Source organism: Lolium perenne, chromosome 5, assembly GCF_019359855.2.
Source record: "Lolium perenne isolate Kyuss_39 chromosome 5, Kyuss_2.0, whole genome shotgun sequence".
In the NCBI taxonomy this organism is placed as follows: domain Eukaryota; kingdom Viridiplantae; phylum Streptophyta; class Magnoliopsida; order Poales; family Poaceae; genus Lolium; species Lolium perenne.
Window position 1 is genome coordinate 7,790,078 of NC_067248.2, and position 18,595 is coordinate 7,808,672.

General features: G+C 44.3%; 3 protein-coding genes across 3 annotated transcripts; 2 read left to right on the forward strand and 1 right to left on the reverse strand.

Moving 5' to 3' along the window:
• Positions 1-1,978: 1,978 nt before the first annotated feature.
• Positions 1,979-5,454, forward strand: LOC127299045 (HIPL1 protein-like). Its single transcript, XM_051328920.2, has 5 exons — positions 1,979-2,671; positions 2,761-2,977; positions 4,209-4,387; positions 4,499-4,737; positions 4,851-5,454. Exons 1-5 carry the CDS (start codon positions 2,102-2,104, stop codon positions 5,392-5,394), a joined length of 1,749 nt encoding a protein of 582 aa, XP_051184880.2. The 5' UTR covers positions 1,979-2,101; the 3' UTR covers positions 5,395-5,454.
• An 807-nt stretch (positions 5,455-6,261) lies between these two features.
• Positions 6,262-7,857, reverse strand: LOC127303285 (uncharacterized). Its single transcript, XM_051334032.1, has 5 exons — positions 7,601-7,857; positions 7,271-7,379; positions 7,114-7,189; positions 6,505-6,678; positions 6,262-6,428 (listed from the first exon to the last, which is right to left on the reverse strand). Exons 1-5 carry the CDS (start codon positions 7,855-7,857, stop codon positions 6,262-6,264), a joined length of 783 nt encoding a protein of 260 aa, XP_051189992.1.
• A 1,941-nt stretch (positions 7,858-9,798) lies between these two features.
• LOC127299041 (uncharacterized) lies at positions 9,799-15,302 on the forward strand. Its single transcript, XM_051328913.2, has 12 exons — positions 9,799-10,018; positions 10,135-10,335; positions 10,424-10,576; positions 10,668-10,822; positions 10,976-11,251; positions 11,350-11,480; positions 11,866-11,983; positions 12,083-12,175; positions 12,273-12,350; positions 12,441-12,528; positions 14,813-14,878; positions 14,993-15,302. Exons 1-12 carry the CDS (start codon positions 9,862-9,864, stop codon positions 15,016-15,018), a joined length of 1,542 nt encoding a protein of 513 aa, XP_051184873.1. The 5' UTR covers positions 9,799-9,861; the 3' UTR covers positions 15,019-15,302.
• The last annotated feature ends 3,293 nt before the right edge of the window (positions 15,303-18,595 follow it).

The following is an 18,595-nucleotide window of genomic DNA, read 5'->3' on the forward strand; positions in this document are numbered from 1 at the left end:
AAGATCTTCTACGCGCTTTTGCAAGCGGCAAGTGATCGTCTACCGCAGCAACAAGAGCCTCATCTTGTAGGCTTTGGAATCTCTTCAAGGGTGAGACTCGATACCCCCTCGTTGCTACCGTCTTCTAGATTGCATCTTGGCTTGGATTGCGTGTTCGCGGTAGGAAAATTTTTGTTTTCTATGCAACGTTATCCTACACCATTCCCCTCCATCTCGCCGCTGGATCGCGGTGATGGATCAAAAGATCCACCACCACCAACCGCAGGCCGACCCTCTCCGGCGTAGAAGAGAGCCACCTCCTCCGTCGAACCCAAGGCTGCTGCCCCGCTCGCCCTCGTGACGCGGAAGAAGCCCGAGATCGCATCCACGCACCGACGAGAGACGGGGGAGGGCATGGCGCAGAACCGAGGGCCTGGCCGCCGCCCACCACCAGCCCTTGCCGGTGTGCTGCGGGTGGAAGCCTACGGGAGGGGAGGGGGACCGCAGCGTAAGAGCCGCCGCCGCCCATCACCATCCGCGTCGCCCGCCGCCGTGTGCGTCGAGGAGGGGAGAGCCTGTCCACCTTCCCCCACGTCGGCGAGGAAAGGCCCCCGCCGCCGCCACGCCCCGAGGGTCTTTGCCCCGGCGGCGCTAACTGGTTCTTCCTTTTCGCGACACGAGGCCCGTCCGTTGTCGATGCTCGCCGCTGCGGCTCTCCCCCGCGCACCGTCGTCGCATGCTGCCCCTACTCTCTCTGCGCGCAGTCACCGTCACCACCTATCGCTGCTGCATCTCTCCGCGGGCGGCCCCCGCTGCTGTAGGTCTTCGAAGCGTGCTGGCCCACCAGTTGTCGCTCCTTCGACCGAGCTCTCCGTGCCCGGTCGCCGAAGCATACGATTTGTTATGATAGGACACAAAGAAATTGCACCAATATTATATACATGTTAGATAAGTCTGAAAAAATATCGAATGTATTACAAACTGTAACTGAGATGTTAAAAAATGATGTAACATTTTTAAAAACGATACAGACAGAAAAAATATTACATTAAAAAATGTACCATCAGCAGATTTTTTTAATTATAATGGACTATAGGTACTACAACATGCTGATCCGTAACGTTTGCCATTAGAAATATACTCCTGTTAGAGGCAGGGCTTTTGCGGCAGGTTGAGTCACCGATGTGGCTGCGGACGTTGGTGATATGTCGATGATATGTTGCTCCGGCGAGGGCCGTCGCACTGGACGTGGGCATTTGGGGCATAAAGTACACGACAGCAACATTCTGGACAAGGCCTCCTCTGGTTCTGGCCGGATCCTGCCACCCACTAGCCGATTCTCCTAGGCACATGGTTGACCCAGGCAGACCTGGAGTTGTCATTCTGCTAATGGCTGCCACATGACCTTAAGGCACCGTGTCTCTTCTCCTCGCCGTTAATGGCTTGAGGCTAGGCAAGGCCTTTGTAGTTGCGATGCAGAGATTCTACATAGGCGTGGGTGTCCCTGGCTTATCTAACGGTGCAGAGTGTTCCAAGATTCGTGTACAGAATTTTGCATTCATAACCTTGTCTTTGTACACCTCTTCCAAGATTTTCGTTTGTAGTTGTGGTCTGATATTGGCGCCTCCCTAACCTGGTCGTAGGTCATTCGGTGAGGACAATCGAGCTTTTATTTCCTTCTTTATTTTCTAGCCTTGTTGTTGGCCTCCTTGTAAACTTAGTCGTTGCGCTATCTTAGCGCCTTCTTCTCAATAAAAAGACGTGCTCCCAGGTATTTAGCGTGTTCCAAAAAAAAAGAACACACAACTAGTGACGTTATGAATACTGAATATTATTGCAAGAAATATTATGCAATGATGAATTATTATTATTATTGTGTTGCTTACGCGGTTCCTTTCCATGTTTTCAGAAATGCAATCCTTTCTCGGCTGATCTGTTTGGCACTGGGTCTACCGCGCGTAGAGTTCCTCTCTTGTGTAGCTCTTCCTCGGCGCCAAATTATTCTCAACTAGAGGACCCCAAAGGGGGCTATTGTGAGCAAGTTTGGGAAGATTGCAAAAGCGCATCAATATCCAACTCCCCTTTTCAGCCAAGAAATGCTGCACTTACTGGTTCAGCTTCCATGCTTACTGATTTTTGGCAATCAGAAAATGACTTTTGTGCGTCGTTTTCCGGTACACCAAACAACCAGACAGTATGCTTCAATGGGCTTGGGGTCTCATTAAACACTAGGAGTTCACCATCTCCTACTGGGATTTGTCTTGAGAAGATTGATAATGGATCCTACATTAACATGGTTTCTCACCCTGATGGGTCCAGCAAAGCCTTCTTCTCCAGTCAACATGGGAAGATATGGTTGACTACAATTCCTGAAAAAGGAATGCAAGACGGTCTGCAAATTGATGAGACAAGCCCATTTCTTGATCTCACGACCGAAGGTCACCTCAATTCAGACCTTGGACTTGTGGGTGTAGCGTTTCATCCGGATTTTGCAAACAATGGGCGTTTCTTTGTTTCATACGTTTGTGATGGAGCTCAGTCACCCAAGTGTGCTGGTAGGTGTTCGTGTGATCATGAAGTGGAGTGTGATCTCTCAAAGCTCGGATCTGATAATAATGGTGCACACCCTTGCCAATACCATCTAGTTATCTCAGAGTATGCTGCTAAAGGTTTACCATCAAGCTTTTCTGAGGTATATATGGACGTGTGAATTCTCTTTGCTGTCCTTTATATTTAGATTATTTCCTGGCTAAACATTGTATTTCTCTTCTTCTTTGATAGGCAACATATGCCGATCCATCAGAAGTCAGAAGGATATTTTCAATGGGGCTGCCATACGTTTCTAACCATGCTGGTCAGCTCCTTTTTGGACCTACCGATGGATACCTATACTTTTTCACGGGAAATGGTGGGATAAAAGGCGACCCTTTTAACTTATCCCAGAATAAAAAGTCACTCTTGGGAAAAATCATGAGGCTCAACATTGATGAACTTCCAGGTAAGTTAAAGATGGACACATAAATTATACATATATTTTAGAGATATTGTTCATTTTCTCTCTTTTCGGTATACTTTTGTGTTTACATATCCGTATCTCCCCCTTTTCATCTAAATGACCCTTGTTCAAAAAAAATCTAAATGACCATTATATCAACATATTTAGGACAAATAGTATTTGTCCAAGCTAGCACAATAGCTAAAAGTGTTAAGCAGACTCACTAGTTTAATGGTTAGATAGGCTTCCGAAAAAATAATGTGTAGTTATCCTCATGGAAACATTTGCAGTGCTACCATACAACATTGTCCTAGTGCTTCTAAAGCAATATTGTTAGTAGTCTAGTTGACTATGTGTGGCTGTGAATCAAGCTGTGTAGTTTAGAATTTGTGTTTTTCACTTTCAGAGCAATACAAGCACCACTGCACCGCTCAAAGCAGTATCATGTTGCTATTTTTAGTATAACATTTCACTAAGGTTAACAATAAATCTGTACATATTGTCGCAATATTGATGGTAGTATAAAACAGTAGACTAGTACTTTTGCAAAAGGTCAAATTGCATGAATTACAAAGCAGTATTGTTAGTAGTGTAGTAGCGCATATATATTTGAAAATCAGGCCCATGTACCTAGGAATTAGTGCTTTTGGTTCATAGAAACATTACTCAGAACAGTACGATGTTATATTGTTACTAGTACATTCCATAAAAGTATATTGTATGCTTCTTAAAAGTACCACTAGCTTTGGAAAACTTTTTGAACATCTGTGTGCAATCTCTTTTTTAAAGAGCAATATGATATTCATGAAACGCCTTCAAACATGATAGAATTCCAGAATAGTAGTCAGTTCCACTTGGCTGTACAACCACTTAGGTAATTATATTACACTCTTGGTGATGTAATAATTAGAATCATCATGTTAGATATGCTTATCATACCAATTAAAAACCTACTGTGAAGATCTGAAAAAGCCAGCCTATCTTTTACAGTAATATAGCAACGCTTAAACAGTTTCTTACTTTATAAGCGAGGTGGCTTTGAGTTTGATCTTTTGTATTGCTCTTGTAAGGTGTTGTGAATAATATAATAAAAAAAGCCGTGCGCATCCTTTGGATGCAGAAGCTGGGGCGATATTTTCCCCATTTCAAAAAAAAGCAACGCTTAAACAGTTTCTTACTTTATAAGAGGCAAATATTCCTGAACTGGTTTTTCTTCTTCTTTTGAGCTTTGCAGAGCTGAATGAAGTTGCTAATCTAAGCTTGTGGGGTAATTATACAATACCAAAGGACAATCCCAATGCTGATGATAGCAACTTACGACCAGAGATTTGGGCATTGGGTCTTGAAAACCCATGGAGATGCAACTTCGACTCTGGGAGGCCTTTCCACTTGTACTGTGCAGATGATATCCAGGTATCATTTCAATGCTATAAGCATCTTAGAAATGAGTTCCTTTCCAAGCTTGAGCTCAGTTTTTTTTGTATCATACATAGTGCCTAATTCTGCGACCTTTCATATATCTAGGACCAGTACAAAGTGGTAGATTTGATATCCAAGGGGGGCAACTATGGGTGGCGTGGAGTGTATGAGGACCAGCATGTTGGCTATCCGCCATGGGCTCCTCAAATAACCAAACCTACAGAAGGCATCATTTTTCCCATAATGGGCTATACGGTTTCTTCTATCCCTGAGAAGATGGAATCTGCATCAATAGTTGGTGGGTATGTGTACCGCGGGTCTGCTGATCCTTACTTGTATGGAAGGTATTGTTTATGCCGCCACTTTGTATTATTCAAATTTATTTTCTTTGTACTTGGCCAGTGAATTGTCGTTTACACCTCACATGTATACTAATGGCTACTGTGGTATGTGACAGGTATTTATTTGCTGACAAGTACACATCTACCATGTGGACCGGCAGTGATGGTGGTGGTACCTCTACGTCCACTCCATTGAGGTGTTCCGAAAAGACGCCAATTCCCTGCAAGGACTCCAGCAACGGTCCTCTTGGCCCTATATTTTCGTTTGGCGAGGATAAAAATCTAGACGTCTTCATCTTGACCAGCGAAGGCATCTACCGTATTGTCCAGCCTTCCCTGTGCGGCTATGCTCATCCAAATTCTGCAACGACGGACGGAGTGACACCTTCTAGTGGCAGCGATGGGATGCCAGCATCGGTGAAAGTGGTGCTGAGTGTGTTATCGGCTTTGATCGGTTTGTCTGGCTTGGCAGTTTGGAGGTGTTACTGCAAAAACACAGCCTTGTGCTGCAATAGGAATGCACAGGTGACCAATAGCACCATCCACATAGATAGTGGTTCAACCGTGAATATCCAGATGACCGATAATAAGATTATCCGTCGCTCAGCCAAATCAGGTCAACTGCAGAAGGTTAAGCCTGAAGAGCATCGTGGTCGATAGATAGATACTCTGTTTACGGTCTCCATTCTATTTTATTTATGCGTGAGAAACATTTGAAGAGGTGTGATATGCTGAAGGTTTCTTTTGCGTCACTCGAGTGTCAATGGTGTTGTGCTTTGCTTCCATATACTACTAGGAATAAGCTTATAGCCGAACTTACTACTATGAGGTGGTCGCTGGCGAATAGAAACGCGCCGGCGGTAGCAAATTCTGTGCGCCGACGATAAGCAAATTCCTAGTAGTGATACCTTAGTGGGTCTTCCTTGCCTAGTTGCCTGGCTTTGACTCTACCGGCGGCCAGGCCCCAAGGTGGTGCTGCTCAGCACCTCCTCGTGCCACCATGCCTCGCTGCCGACAAAATATCTGAAGCCGTGCTGGCATGGCGATGGCGATGGTGCTGAGCCATTGTTTCCACCCAGAGGATGAATCCCAGTATGCAATGGGCAGAGTGCTTTCGGTACTCTTCCCCAGCATTACCTTGGTGGGTTTAGGTTAGCCAAAACAGTGAATATATAATAATCCTCACCCCTTGAGAAAAGCTGCACTTAGTCCTATAAGAATAATAACGCAGTAACAAGCCTAATTTTCCAAGGTCAGATGATTCATAGTTTGCTTCTATTTGATATTGTGAGGGGTTTTGGCTCTATCTTGCTTTGGATGCTGAAGTGCCTAATGAGTGCTTTCCTTGTAATATTTACCCAAAAATTGCATGCATCCGTTTGTGCACTTTGGGGCCCGTTTGGTAGTCTGGACTCATTTTCGCGTTGTTATGGGGATAGGCTCTATGAAGTCATTTTCCCCTTGTAGTCGACATTGAAGACTCCGCGCGAGCATGAAGCAAAGGCAGCAGGCAGGGAAAAGTAACAATTAATGGAGCGAATTAAGTCCCTCTTTCATACCAAGAAGAGCAGCCGTATGCAGAAGAGTGGTGTTCCCCTCTGAACGTTGCTGATGCACATCAGCGCCGTGGTTGACGAGGTACTTGACGGCTGGAAGGCAGCCGTTGGTGACGGCGTGCACCACGGGTGTGAAATCTAGCACCGAGCCAGCTCAAGTTAATAATGATGATCAATTCATACAAGTATGCGGTGTCGGTGAGGGGCCAGTTACCCTGTGCGGTGTCGGGCTTGTCGACGTCCATCCCGACCTCCTCGACGAGGTACCGGTAGGCTGGCAGCCTGCCGCGGCCGCCGGCGGCGTGGAGCGCGTTCATGCCCATGTAGGTCGTGCTGGCCACCGTCGCCGGGATCCCGCGCCCCTGCACGTCCAGCTCCTTTGCGATCTCTGCAGTAGTGCAGTTCACAGGAAAAAGGGGTCACTTTCAGTTACGAATCTTGACAAGAACATTCTGCAGTGAACACTGACCACCACATCGGAATGAAATGGCCACTGATGCCTAGCAGACGAGTTAACAACTTGGCACAAAAATACCCAGCTTGGAAGGAGGAATTAAACCCCGGCCTGAATCACCACGCCCGAATCGAATCGAAACCACTGGCTCTCAGAATCCGCACATCAGAATGAAATCGTCACTGATCCCTAAGCAGACGAGTCAAGAACTTTGGTAGAATCAGCATGCCCAAAATCGAATCGAACCCACGGACGCAACGCAGAATCGGAACCGAATCGCAGAAACCCAGCAAAAGCCCGGATCTCGCGAGCGAGCGAGCGAGCGAAGGAATTAACTGACGCCGGAAAAGGGGTGGATGCGGGCCTTACTCTTGATTTTGCGGACGTGGCCGTGGTGCGCGGCCGCGAGGAACCTGGCCTCCGGCGCGCGGCCACCGGTCACGGTCTGCAAAACAAGAAGTGAATCGACGGTGAGAAGCCGCGCGCGGCGTAGGGGCCGTACGAGGGCAGATCAACCGGAACTCACCTTGGCCGTGGAGGAGCTCGTAGAGGCGAGGCAGCGGCATGTCCCGGGTCCCCATCCTCCGTCTTCGGCGGCGGCGGCGGCGGAGCAAGGCGAGAAAGGGAAGAAGGTTCTAGAATCGCCGAGAGAGGTGGGTAAAATGGCGGGAAAACGGGAGGGAGTGAGTGAGTGAGTGGGTTGAGTCCCATGACACGCACTCTGCTCTGGTGCTTGGAGCCCGCTTGGCCCACACTTAGCCTCCCACGGCCTTCTCTCATTGTCACCGCCCTCTCGCAAGTCGCAACCATCGCCGACACCTTGGAGGGCGGATCCATTCAGGTCCCCGTTGTTCACAGGGTGTCTGCAGCTGTAGCCGCCGAGAAGGAGTTTATGTGTGTCAGCCCTTTCACGGGCCTCCCTCTCCTCTGTGCATTGTCTCTGTCGGTGCCTCCCCCGACTTCACCACCGGGGACGTCTACCAGGCTCTCCACTCCTATGGATGTGTCATCCCTTGGCACGATCTCAACTAGGACCGCTTCACGCCTCTCCAAGTGCGAGTTTTCTTCTAGATTATGAACCTTCACAAAACTAGGACCCGCGCGCTGCTTCATCGGCTCAGGCAGTGGCGGACCTTGCAGAAAAACTCTCGGGGTGAAGCTATAACATGACATGAAATTTAACTTTGGAAGACCAAATCAAGTGGCAATGACAAGCTAGAATTTGTAACATTTCCAGAAACTTCTATATTTAAATTGATATTGTCTACAAAATATACTTCCGACGTTAATATACGCATAAGCTACTCCAAAAGGACTAAAACAGAAGAAATTATATGCCAACTAACCAAGGATTTTCACTCCATATCAGATCTTCTTTTCTTTGCACCCGTGAAATGCAACAGAATACTGCAATTTCCCCTTCTATGTTTACTAGTAAACTATTGGCAGGAAACTCATCCTCCATTTTGTTATGCAACCTTGTCTTGACGATCCTCAAAGTGGAAAATAAGCGTTCAGCGCTTGCCGTATAAACTGGCAGAGTCACAACCAATCAGAGCAAACTATCAATTAGGTTGTAGATAGAACTTTGCGCACTTTTAACAAGGTAGCAACAAAGCTTGTCAATGTTGACACCTTTTCATCTTATTATCATTGGAAGCATCCACAATAAAATGTTTGAGTTGCTGCTCTAGGTCATAAATTTCTTGTTGATTGAAATCAGCTGGATAATATTTCTTCACCATGTCGCAAATGTCATCAGCCTTGAAAGATCTAAACTTATTTGTAGGGAGGACAGAAGATCCATTACCTTCTCATTGAACCAGAATTCTAGTTCATGAAGTTGAGTATCAAGTGTTGCACGAAATACCTCCACTCGAAAATAATGCTCCTTCGTAAAACAATCTGGTTGGCGGCGAGCACGACACCACTCACTCAGAATGTGAGTTTCCCCCAACTCATGATTCCTAATACAAATCTATATTCCATATGGATGTTCGCCAGGCTTCTGGGCTTTGAGAATCTTCGGGTCGTGGGCCTCTAAACGCCCTTGGGTACTTTATCCGGTTGACCCATCCGGGATGCCTATGTCATCTAGTTTTCTGGAAGAGTGAGAATAACTTCTAAGATTGTAGATGTGATGTTGCTACTAGGGAGAAAACAACAATGTTTTATCCGAGGGTAATTCTATTGTTTACATTACACATAATGCTTAATGCAATTATCTGCTGCTTGCAACTTAATACTGAAAGGAGTGCGGACCCTAACCGGAAGGTGGATTTTTAGTCATAGACGCAGTTGGATTACAATCTATGTATCATGTTGTAATGTCCAATCAAATCTCATAGTAATCATCTTGTCATGTATAATCAATATTCTGTCAATTGCCCAACTGTAATTTATTCACCAACATGCTATTTATCTTTATGGAGAGCAGCTTTAATAAATATTGAAAAAAGAATGCCCGAATAAATTGAGCACATAGTTCTACAATCAAAAGTGGACATATTAGATGGCCTACGACAATTAAATCAGGCCGGAGGGAGTACTAAAAACCAGTTTTCAGTATACTGAAAAACCATTTTCAACATCTAAAAAAGAACCATTTTCTAGCACAATCGCGTAACCCCTCCCTATCAAATAGTGCTATAGAATTTTTCTTTCATGCGGGACCCACATGTCAATAACACACCCTCTGTCCCACATACGATATTTTGAAGAAAAAAAATCACATGCCAACTTACTAACTTGGAAAACTCTAAATTTGAAGAAAAAAAATCACATACGATATTTTGAAGAAAAAAAACTCTAAATTGGAAAAGTTCTGACCGGAAAAAACCCGGTAGAGAAACCTAAAGATTTCATCGGCGCCGGTCGATTCCGCAGCCGCCCCCGCTCGACTTGGTCGCCGCGCCTCCTCCCGGCATTTTCGACGGTTAGAGCAATTGGGCCAGGCCTGATTGTGAAAAAGGAAGAGGCCAGGCCAACGGGCCACCGGGATTTAGCTGAGCCGAGCGTAGGACGAAACGTCGCACAATCTCTCCACTCCCTCGATCCCCACCGCCCTCAACGCCGGTGCAGAGGCGGCTGGCGGCGGACTCGCGCGCACCGGAGAAGATGACCAAGCCGGAAAGGACCCGTGATGGTGCTACTGAGCCGGAGAGGGAGGCAAAGAAGAAGAAGAGAAATTCGTCTTCGTCTTCGTCTTCGTCTTCGTCTGGGGAGGTCGACACTCCGTTGTACGATCGGGCCGCCCATCCGCCCAGCCCTTGTGGTAATTTTTTCCCCACAACAAATTTTCCTCATCATGAAAGATGGCGTCTTTACTTGTTCCGCATCATCATGAGCTGGTGGTTCCTGCTTCGATTTACGACTCCTCATCCGTGACAGAAGCAAATGGCGCACGAGTCGAAGAGATGACCAAGGAGGAGGAGGAGGAGGAGGAGGAGGAGGAGGAGGACCTCTCCTCCTTCACACCCAAATCTCCAATCAGCAAGCCCTACATCCCAGACGAGCTAAGTGATCCCACTGTCTATCCTGAGATACACGCCGCCTTTGAGGACGCCCACGCCAAATACATAGAGAAATTGTGTAAGCCTCTACCCCAGCCCCTCTATTCTTCTCAGGTTTGCAATCTACCAATTGTGGGTGCTTAGTTTAGTTCGTTCTCTGCGCGCAGGCCGTAGGACAGCTCGCTTCAGTTCTAAATATAGGCGCAAGGAGGCACGTTCGTGCCTGTTTAATGATGAGCACCTTCATCCCATCCGTGAAGCTGCAAAAAGGGCGGTGCTTCACGCCGCTAAATCCGTCATCAGGCTCTCATCCTCTCTCGGTGCGTACGCATACATCATGCTTGCTTGCTGATTAATATTTGCACAAGGGATCGAGGCGCTAACTACGTGTTGTGGGCTTTGTATTTGCAGAGGGGGAGCCGCTGACAAACTGCTGTGGTTTGTGGATTGACTGGGACAGGGAGAGCAAAACAGGCACCATTTTGACGACTGCACATCTCATTCGCTCAAAGCATCCCGTGGAAGACCACTGGATAGGTAGAGATGAGTACGATATTAAAGCCAATGTGAGTTTCTTTCTCAACATTCACTTGCCTATTCTCTGTTTCATCTCAGGTTAAATTATTTGTAATCTCTCTGTTGCTAGACTCAAATTGGGTTGCTGTAGTATAGCTAGTTACCGAAATGCAGCTACATGATTCTTCCTTCTGCCGTTTCAGGTTACTGTTCACTTGCGCGATGGCACCACCGCGGAAGGCCACTACCTCTACCACCAGGAGCATTATGATCTTGCATTTTTTAAGGTTAGAGTGGATGAGGAGGTCCAGTTCCCCTATTTTAATGGTACCGTGCACTGTGGTCAAGACGTTTTCCGACTTGGAAGAGACCAAAGCATGGATTTGAGGATAACGCATGGTAGAGTGGAATATTGGAATCCAGCAAGTATTGAAAGATATCACTACATGTACTTTCTCCACGAACAGGATGACTGTCTGGTATGGAACAAAAAGCAATTGTTACTCATGTCTTGAAATTCGCTGTTGCTACTTTGTTATTATAAATTGTAATGTTTGTCGCTACTACTATGTTGTAGTGTGATGACGATGGAGGGCCCGTCATTGATTTGGAGGGGAAGGTTGTGGGATTAATTAACAATCACCTTAGCGCTTCTTTTGTACCTTCTTCTATTTTGGAAAAGTGTGTGGGTTTGTGGACGAAGTTTGGGTACGTCTTCCCCCTCCATTCTTTGTTAGTGTTGCTAACCTGATGCATTCTTCCTTGTTACCGTTTCTGCTTGTTGATGGAGTTGAGCAACACAATTGACCTGATAGAAAAGTGTTCTCGTGCATAACTCCACTGTTATTATGTATCATACAAGTACTTTGTGCTAAGTTTCCATACTCTATTTACACCATTTAGTTTGCCTTTTCTCTTGTACTTGTTACCTCATGCAATTGAACGACTACAGAACTATGTTTGGATTTTGATTCTTTAGCATGCTAAACATGATTTATATTTTAAAGGAGACAGATCATCTGCACAACAGTCAACTACACCTGCATACCTACTTTTAGATGTGTTTCTATATTAAATGATTTTTTTGGTAAAGGTGCATCCCTCGGCTCCACCTTGGAATGAAGTTTGATTCCATCAGGCTTCTAGACCCTATTAATGTTGAGAAGATGTGGCGCATGGATAACATTGAGGACGGCCTTATTGTTGAAGAGGTATTTGTTTACAGTTATATATATTTTCAGACTTGTTATTAGATTTCCTAAAAGTGCTCTAATGATATTACGGTGTAATCACGGACAATTGAACATTAGGTGTCAAAAGACTCGCATGCTGAGAAACTTGGAATCTGCTTTCGTGATATTATTGAATGTTTTAATGGAAAGCGCATTTCTACTACCATTGAGGTAGGTGCTTGTATATGTATTGAGTTTCAGTTAAAATGGAATGAGCGTATATGCATTTATGTTATACTTTATGCTCTTGACTTCGTAACTATGTCAGTTGGAGAACATGTTGCTGGTCAGATGCAAGGACCATTTTGATCAAGGAAATAAATTGAATGCCAAAATAAACGTTGCAGTAAGTTTCTTGTACTTTATAAATTGGAACTATGGTTTGCTTGATTTATCCGGATTATAGTACTAAGAAATAATATTGTTGACTTTACAGATTCAAGTATTTCACCCGGAAGAACGTCTCAGAAGAACTATAAAGTTGAATGTAGAAGTATCAGATCGTGGAGAGATCGTTACAAAACGTAAACATCTACCCTTTTAACATACTGTGGTAGAAATTTGTTGCGGATTTTAAGTTTTTACATTCTCCTCTGCTGTAGATTTGTATTGTTTAACTCAAACTTGAATGTCATCTCTATTATACACAATAGACATGTAGATAATATTTCTGGAAGGTTGTACCTGCGAAACTGAGGGGCCAAATGTGAAATCTTAAATTAGGCCTTAGGGAGAGGAAAATGCAATTGAAGAAAATACATCATTATATATCACTAGCTAAAAATCGTGCTTCACTGTTGTCCATACAAAATCATATTAAGAAATTGCTCACTATGTTGGCTTGCTCATCTGAGTTCTGCTTGCTCACACTAGTAGAAAAAGGGGTCTTTCGTCCAACCCTTTAGTACCGGTTTCCTTACGAACCGGTACTAAAGGGTGCATTAGTACCGGTTGCACTGCACAGACCTTTAATACCGGTTCGTGACAGGAACCGGTACTAAAGGTACCCTTTAGTACCGGTTCGTGTCACGAACCGGTACTAAAGGTTTTTCCTGCTCCCCACGCACCTCCACACCCCCCCCCCCCCGTGGATCGCCTTTTTTTGCTTTGTAAAATACAAATGAAAATGATAGTAAATTCAAAAAAATAAAATGTTTTCAGATTCTTGTATGTTATGCAACCTAGTATTGGGGAAAATTAACAAATTTGAATTTTCACTTTTTTTGCAAAAAAGTTTTGGAAAATGGTAAAACCGCAAGAACTTTTGCGTACGACGTCGAAAAAAAACGTATAATATATCAAAATCATCGTGGGAAAAAGTTACATCCGAATTCACCAGGGTTTACCCGGTTAGCCAAATTTTAGATTCTCAAAATTCCAAATCAAAATATGAAAGCAGGAAGATTTTAGGTTTTTTCCAAAACTTTAGAATTTTATATATTTTTTATTTTTTAAAAATTAAAATTAATAATTATAAGATTTTTTGATTCCCAGAATAACTTTTACTTTTATCAAATTATAAGATTTTCAAATTTTCAGGTTTAAAGTTTGGCAAAAAAATATTAAAAGTTTAAAAAATATATAAAAATAATACAAATTAAAAAGTTAATTTTATTTATTTATTCAACATTATTATTACATCATTACTTTTGTTTATTAAAGAAATTATTTGCAATACAAATAATAAAGAAGTGTCACATTGACCAACATGTTAATAGGATTGATATGATACTACTATCAACAACATGCGCGCGAAGCACTTGGAAGTGGGACGGAAAGGAACCCGGAAGTTAAGCGTGCTAGTGTTGGAGTAGTGTGAGGATGGGTGACCGACCGGGAAGTTTGACCAAGGGTAAGTAATTGACTAGAGATTAAGTGTAGTTAGAGACTAACGGAAATATTAGAAATTATGAAAAATGGGAGTGAAAAAAAATGGATAAAAAAATTTAAACGAAATAGCCTTTTTGTGAAAAAAAATAAAAAAAAAGATCTCCAGCCCCGCGGGCACCTTTAGTACCGGTTCGTAAGGAACCGGTACTAAAGGATGGAGGCCTTTAGTGCCGGATCTTTAGTACCGGTTCCAAAACCGGTACTAAAGGCCCTTTCAAACCGGTACAAAAGGGGGGTTTCTCTACTAGTGTCATCTGAGTTCTACTGGACCGGTGGCCACCCCTAGTTCTTACTGTTCTTTTTTTAGCATGTCGTACTTTATTCTGTTAGAGATATTTTAGGGGCTGGTGTTTACTTTGGTTCCTTTCTGTCCGAGACTTTTCAACTAGCAGACTAACCACCACCAATGCCCAACTATATATTAAGTAAAAGATGGAAAAAAAATCATAACACAGTTTCCCGAACAATGTAATCTTATCTTAAAACAAATATATAGCAGCCTTTAGTCATTGTTTTATCATTTAGCACAAACATGTCATGCTTCTGGCTTTCCTTGATGTAATCAAGGTTATTATCAGTATCTTTTGTGTCACCTTAGAACACAATTAGGAGACCAACCTTTTTAGTGTAGAAAGACTTTACTCTAACAGATGCAAGTCACTTATAATGTCCCAACATATACGTGTCACGTTATCAGTGAGCGAGGGAGGGAAGATTCATAGTGGGTACTGGGTAGTAATCTTTGATTATTCACAGCTAAGTCCTCGATCGATTCTTTTAATTAACCTTACTTAAAGAATACATTGAAGTCCCAATACTGGCATGCATCCATTAGTGTTCAGAATATCATTATTAATGTTGCATTGACATGTTTGTAGTTTATGATTGATTTTTGGGAAATGGCTGGTTTATTCGTAGGCACTTACCCCATCACAGCTACAGAAGGGACGTCTGCTACAGTGCAATCTAGCCAAGATGTGGCAGGCAAGTTGCCGTTGTTGTTTCTGCATTAACTACGACGTGAAATACGTGTGCCATTCAAAGAAGGGCTTGAGATTATTCTCTTGCCTCCTTACATTGTTTACTTGATTTTTGCAGGTTTAAAATGTCTTGCTGCCTGTTGAGTTGGAACCTCCTGGTGGCTGTGTCTCCTAGAGTATTGCAGTTATGACTAGTTGTAGCATGTATATAGTTATGTATGTGTGTAGTACTTCTCAAGTTTAAATTATGGTGCCTTTGTAAGATGCAATTCATGGAAAGTAGAATCTGCTTATTTAGAGGACATGTTACTGGGTACTTTTGCACATTATCTCTGTATGGAAGTGTTGCATGCTGAATTGAATTGGCTAAGCTAGAGCGAAACTTTTGGCGCAAGATTAATATATTTTACATTGCCCATTTCCTATTATATATGTGCGGCAGACATATAAGCTTGATGTGAGCGTAGAGTAAAAAGAGGTACTCCCTCCGATCCATAATAAGAGGTTATTGCATCTCACTCATACAATAACTTGTCCTCATGTGCATTTTCATACAAAAACTTGCAGGACATGTTACTGGGTACTTTTGCACATTATCTCTGTATGGAAGTGTTGCATGCTGAATTGAATTGGCTAAGCTAGAGCGAAACTTTTGGCGCAAGATTAATATATTTTACATTGCCCATTTCCTATTATATATGTGCGGCAGACATATAAGCTTGCTGTGAGTGTAGAGTAAAAAGAGGTACTCCCTCCGATCCATAATAAGAGGTAATTGCATCACTCATACAATAACTTGTCCTCATGTGCATTTTCACACAAAAACTTGCAAGACATGAGTGAAGATATCCACGGCTTGTCTGGCGATGCACGCTCGAGCCAAAGCCACTTGAGGTGAAGTGCAGTCCCGAATCGTTCGAGGTCGACGGTTCCCAGGCCGCCAAGGTCACGAGGTCGGCAGATACGGCTCCAGGCCACTTTGCAATGGCCACCATGGCAGCCGTCATCGCCACGCCACAGCCAGGCCGGTGAATCCGATCAATCTCCTTGAGCACCTAGGCCGGGAGCAAGTGGATACAAATCCAATAGATGGAAAAGCGCGGAGAGGACTGCGTTGAGGAGTACTAGACACCAGCGGGCAGATATCAGCTTGGCTTTCCAACAAACGAGGCGGCTGGCGATACGGTCGAGCAGTGCTGGAAGTCAACCTTGCGAAGACTGAGGGGTAGTCCAAAAAACTTGCAGGGGAGGGAGGCGACCCTAGTCCCAAGAGGTGAGACAATGTCAGCAACATCCAGGCCCTCAAGCAAGAGAGGATGCCGCGAACCGCCTCAAGCTCCGCCTTCACCGGGTTGATGAAAAAGACCGCACCGTCGGCGTAGAGCAAGGTTATGATGTCGTTGGCGCGACCGCACAGCCGCGACAGGACACCTTCCTCAGAGGCCAGAGCAAATACGCGGTGCAGGGGCTCCATTGCAGATTCTCAGTTGGAGTGGACAGGAGGAGTTTGCGAGCGTGTTGGTTTACCTTTTGGCCTTTGCTGCTCAATGCTGACTATGGAGCAAAACCGCTGTTCCGTGTTGCATACGCTGTTAGGTCGTGCTATACTAATTAGAACATGGGTAGAACGTATAAGGTGTAGATTGATACGGCTCAGAAATGGGCTGTCTTCCGAGGAGTTTCAGATTTGTGATATATTAGAGCAGATCCTTCTCTCACGTGTGCAGGGAAAATTTATATTAGTTTTCATGAGAAATAAACATGTGTACGGGGTCAACTAAAAAAAATGTGTATAGTAGAGAAATAAATAATTAGTTTTCGTGAGAAATAAATAATTAGTTTTCGTGAGAAATAAGCATGTGTATGGGGTCAACCCAAGGTCTAGACTTAACTGGTTGTGCCTGACAATAACCTTTATGGAGTCATTGTTTTGAGAGCGGAAATTATCTTCAAGGTGAAAACTAAAGATCTTTGGTCAGGTGACAACGGTGCTGGTGCACCGTTCCCTTCTTGGAGGCGTTGCTTTTGGAGAGTCTGTATTTCTGGTGTTGTCTTGGTGCTGGATATATTGCTGTTGCTAGGCCTGGGCTGTAGCGGGACCTTTTTTCTTAGTTTTCTTTTCTTTTTTGACTGTGTGCATCCGTACTACCATTAGGTTGTCGCGGTTGTTGCAGAGGCCGGATTTAATTGGTATATTTTAATATTAATATATTCCCTTTATCGAAAAAATGAGTTTTGTAAGGATTAATTTGAGTATGTCACGCGGGATTCCATGGCTCCTTCAGCATATCAAGACGGTTAATTGTTTTTATTGCCAGCTGCAACATTTAATACTGTGATCGGTCTGCAGAATTAGAGAAAACGGACTTGGGTAAGAGAACGGTGAACAAGGGAAAAGCAACTGTGGATACGAAGGATCAATGCCAATGAAACCTAATCTTCTATTCCTGTACTTCCTCAGATCTATAATAAGTGTTAGAATTTAAATTTATTTCTATTTAAACTAAAACCCCAATATTTTTTATATATCGGAGAGAATACCATATAAGCAAGCACATTGTGATTGGGAACACATAGAAACATCGTTGCTTTGGAAATTGCTGCACTCTAGTCCTATAATAATCCGGGACGAGTGGCAAGAATGGGTTAGATGTAGACGTGGAAGAGCCAGAGGAATCATGTAATCTTTTCTCTCTCTCCTTTTGTGGTTTTGTGACCAATGCTCCTGCGTTGTGATCTCGCAGGTAGACGTTGCTCGGTGCAAGGATGATGCCTTTTGCCCGGCTCGGTGTATGTAACACTTCTTCTTCTTGTTTATGTAATATAATGACTCGCAGATCTTCCGTGATGTTCTAAAAAAATCCATATAAGAATAAACCAGTACAACTACTGGGTCTGCAAAAAAAATTGCACTTGTTCTGCAAAGTTGGATAAATAAACTTAGCTCAGAGTTGGATGAATGGTGGCCATCTGTGGTCAATGGCATGCCGATGGCCAAGAGGAAGGAGGCCAACTCCTTGATTATGCTGGTGCATCGGTCCTTATGGCTGGAGCGGTACGTCCGTGTCTTCAACAATCAAAGCACGCCGACGCAAAGCATCCTTGGCCCTATCTTGGAGGAATGGCGGTCTGTTGCGGTCAGAAACCCACCGGCGAGCAACGACGGGCAACACAGTAGAGCCGGGAACAACTTAGGGCTGCGGCTGGCCCTGGTCCCTCCGAGCGACGGCCCGCAAAGAATTTCGGCACGCACGTCCGATGCTGGTGCAAGGGCGTGCCACCTGACCTATACCTGGTCAGGAAGGTGATGGAGATGCCTCGCTTAGTTTCCTGCATGACATACACGTAAACATTAAATACGAGCCTCGATCGGCTCTCAGGTTGTCCTGTGAATCGGCTCAAGGAGCCGATCCACCCATGATTCGTACGAGGTGCACGAATATATGGTGGTCCTGCTTGATCAAGATAAAGCTAAAACGATCTACGACGATTTAGGGTTTTCACCGCATAATCGGATCATCCTACTCACGATTGGGCCTCGCGGCCACGCACGGTGATCGTAAGCCGATCCTAGATAGGGCCTAAAAATCAACACGAGGTTGATCCTCGGAACATCCTGTCTAGGACTAGCAAACGACACCCTACGCGCCGCTGGATCCTACAACCCTTTGTAAGGCCTAACTATTGCAGATATTAAACTAATCCTTGAAGAACAAGGAGC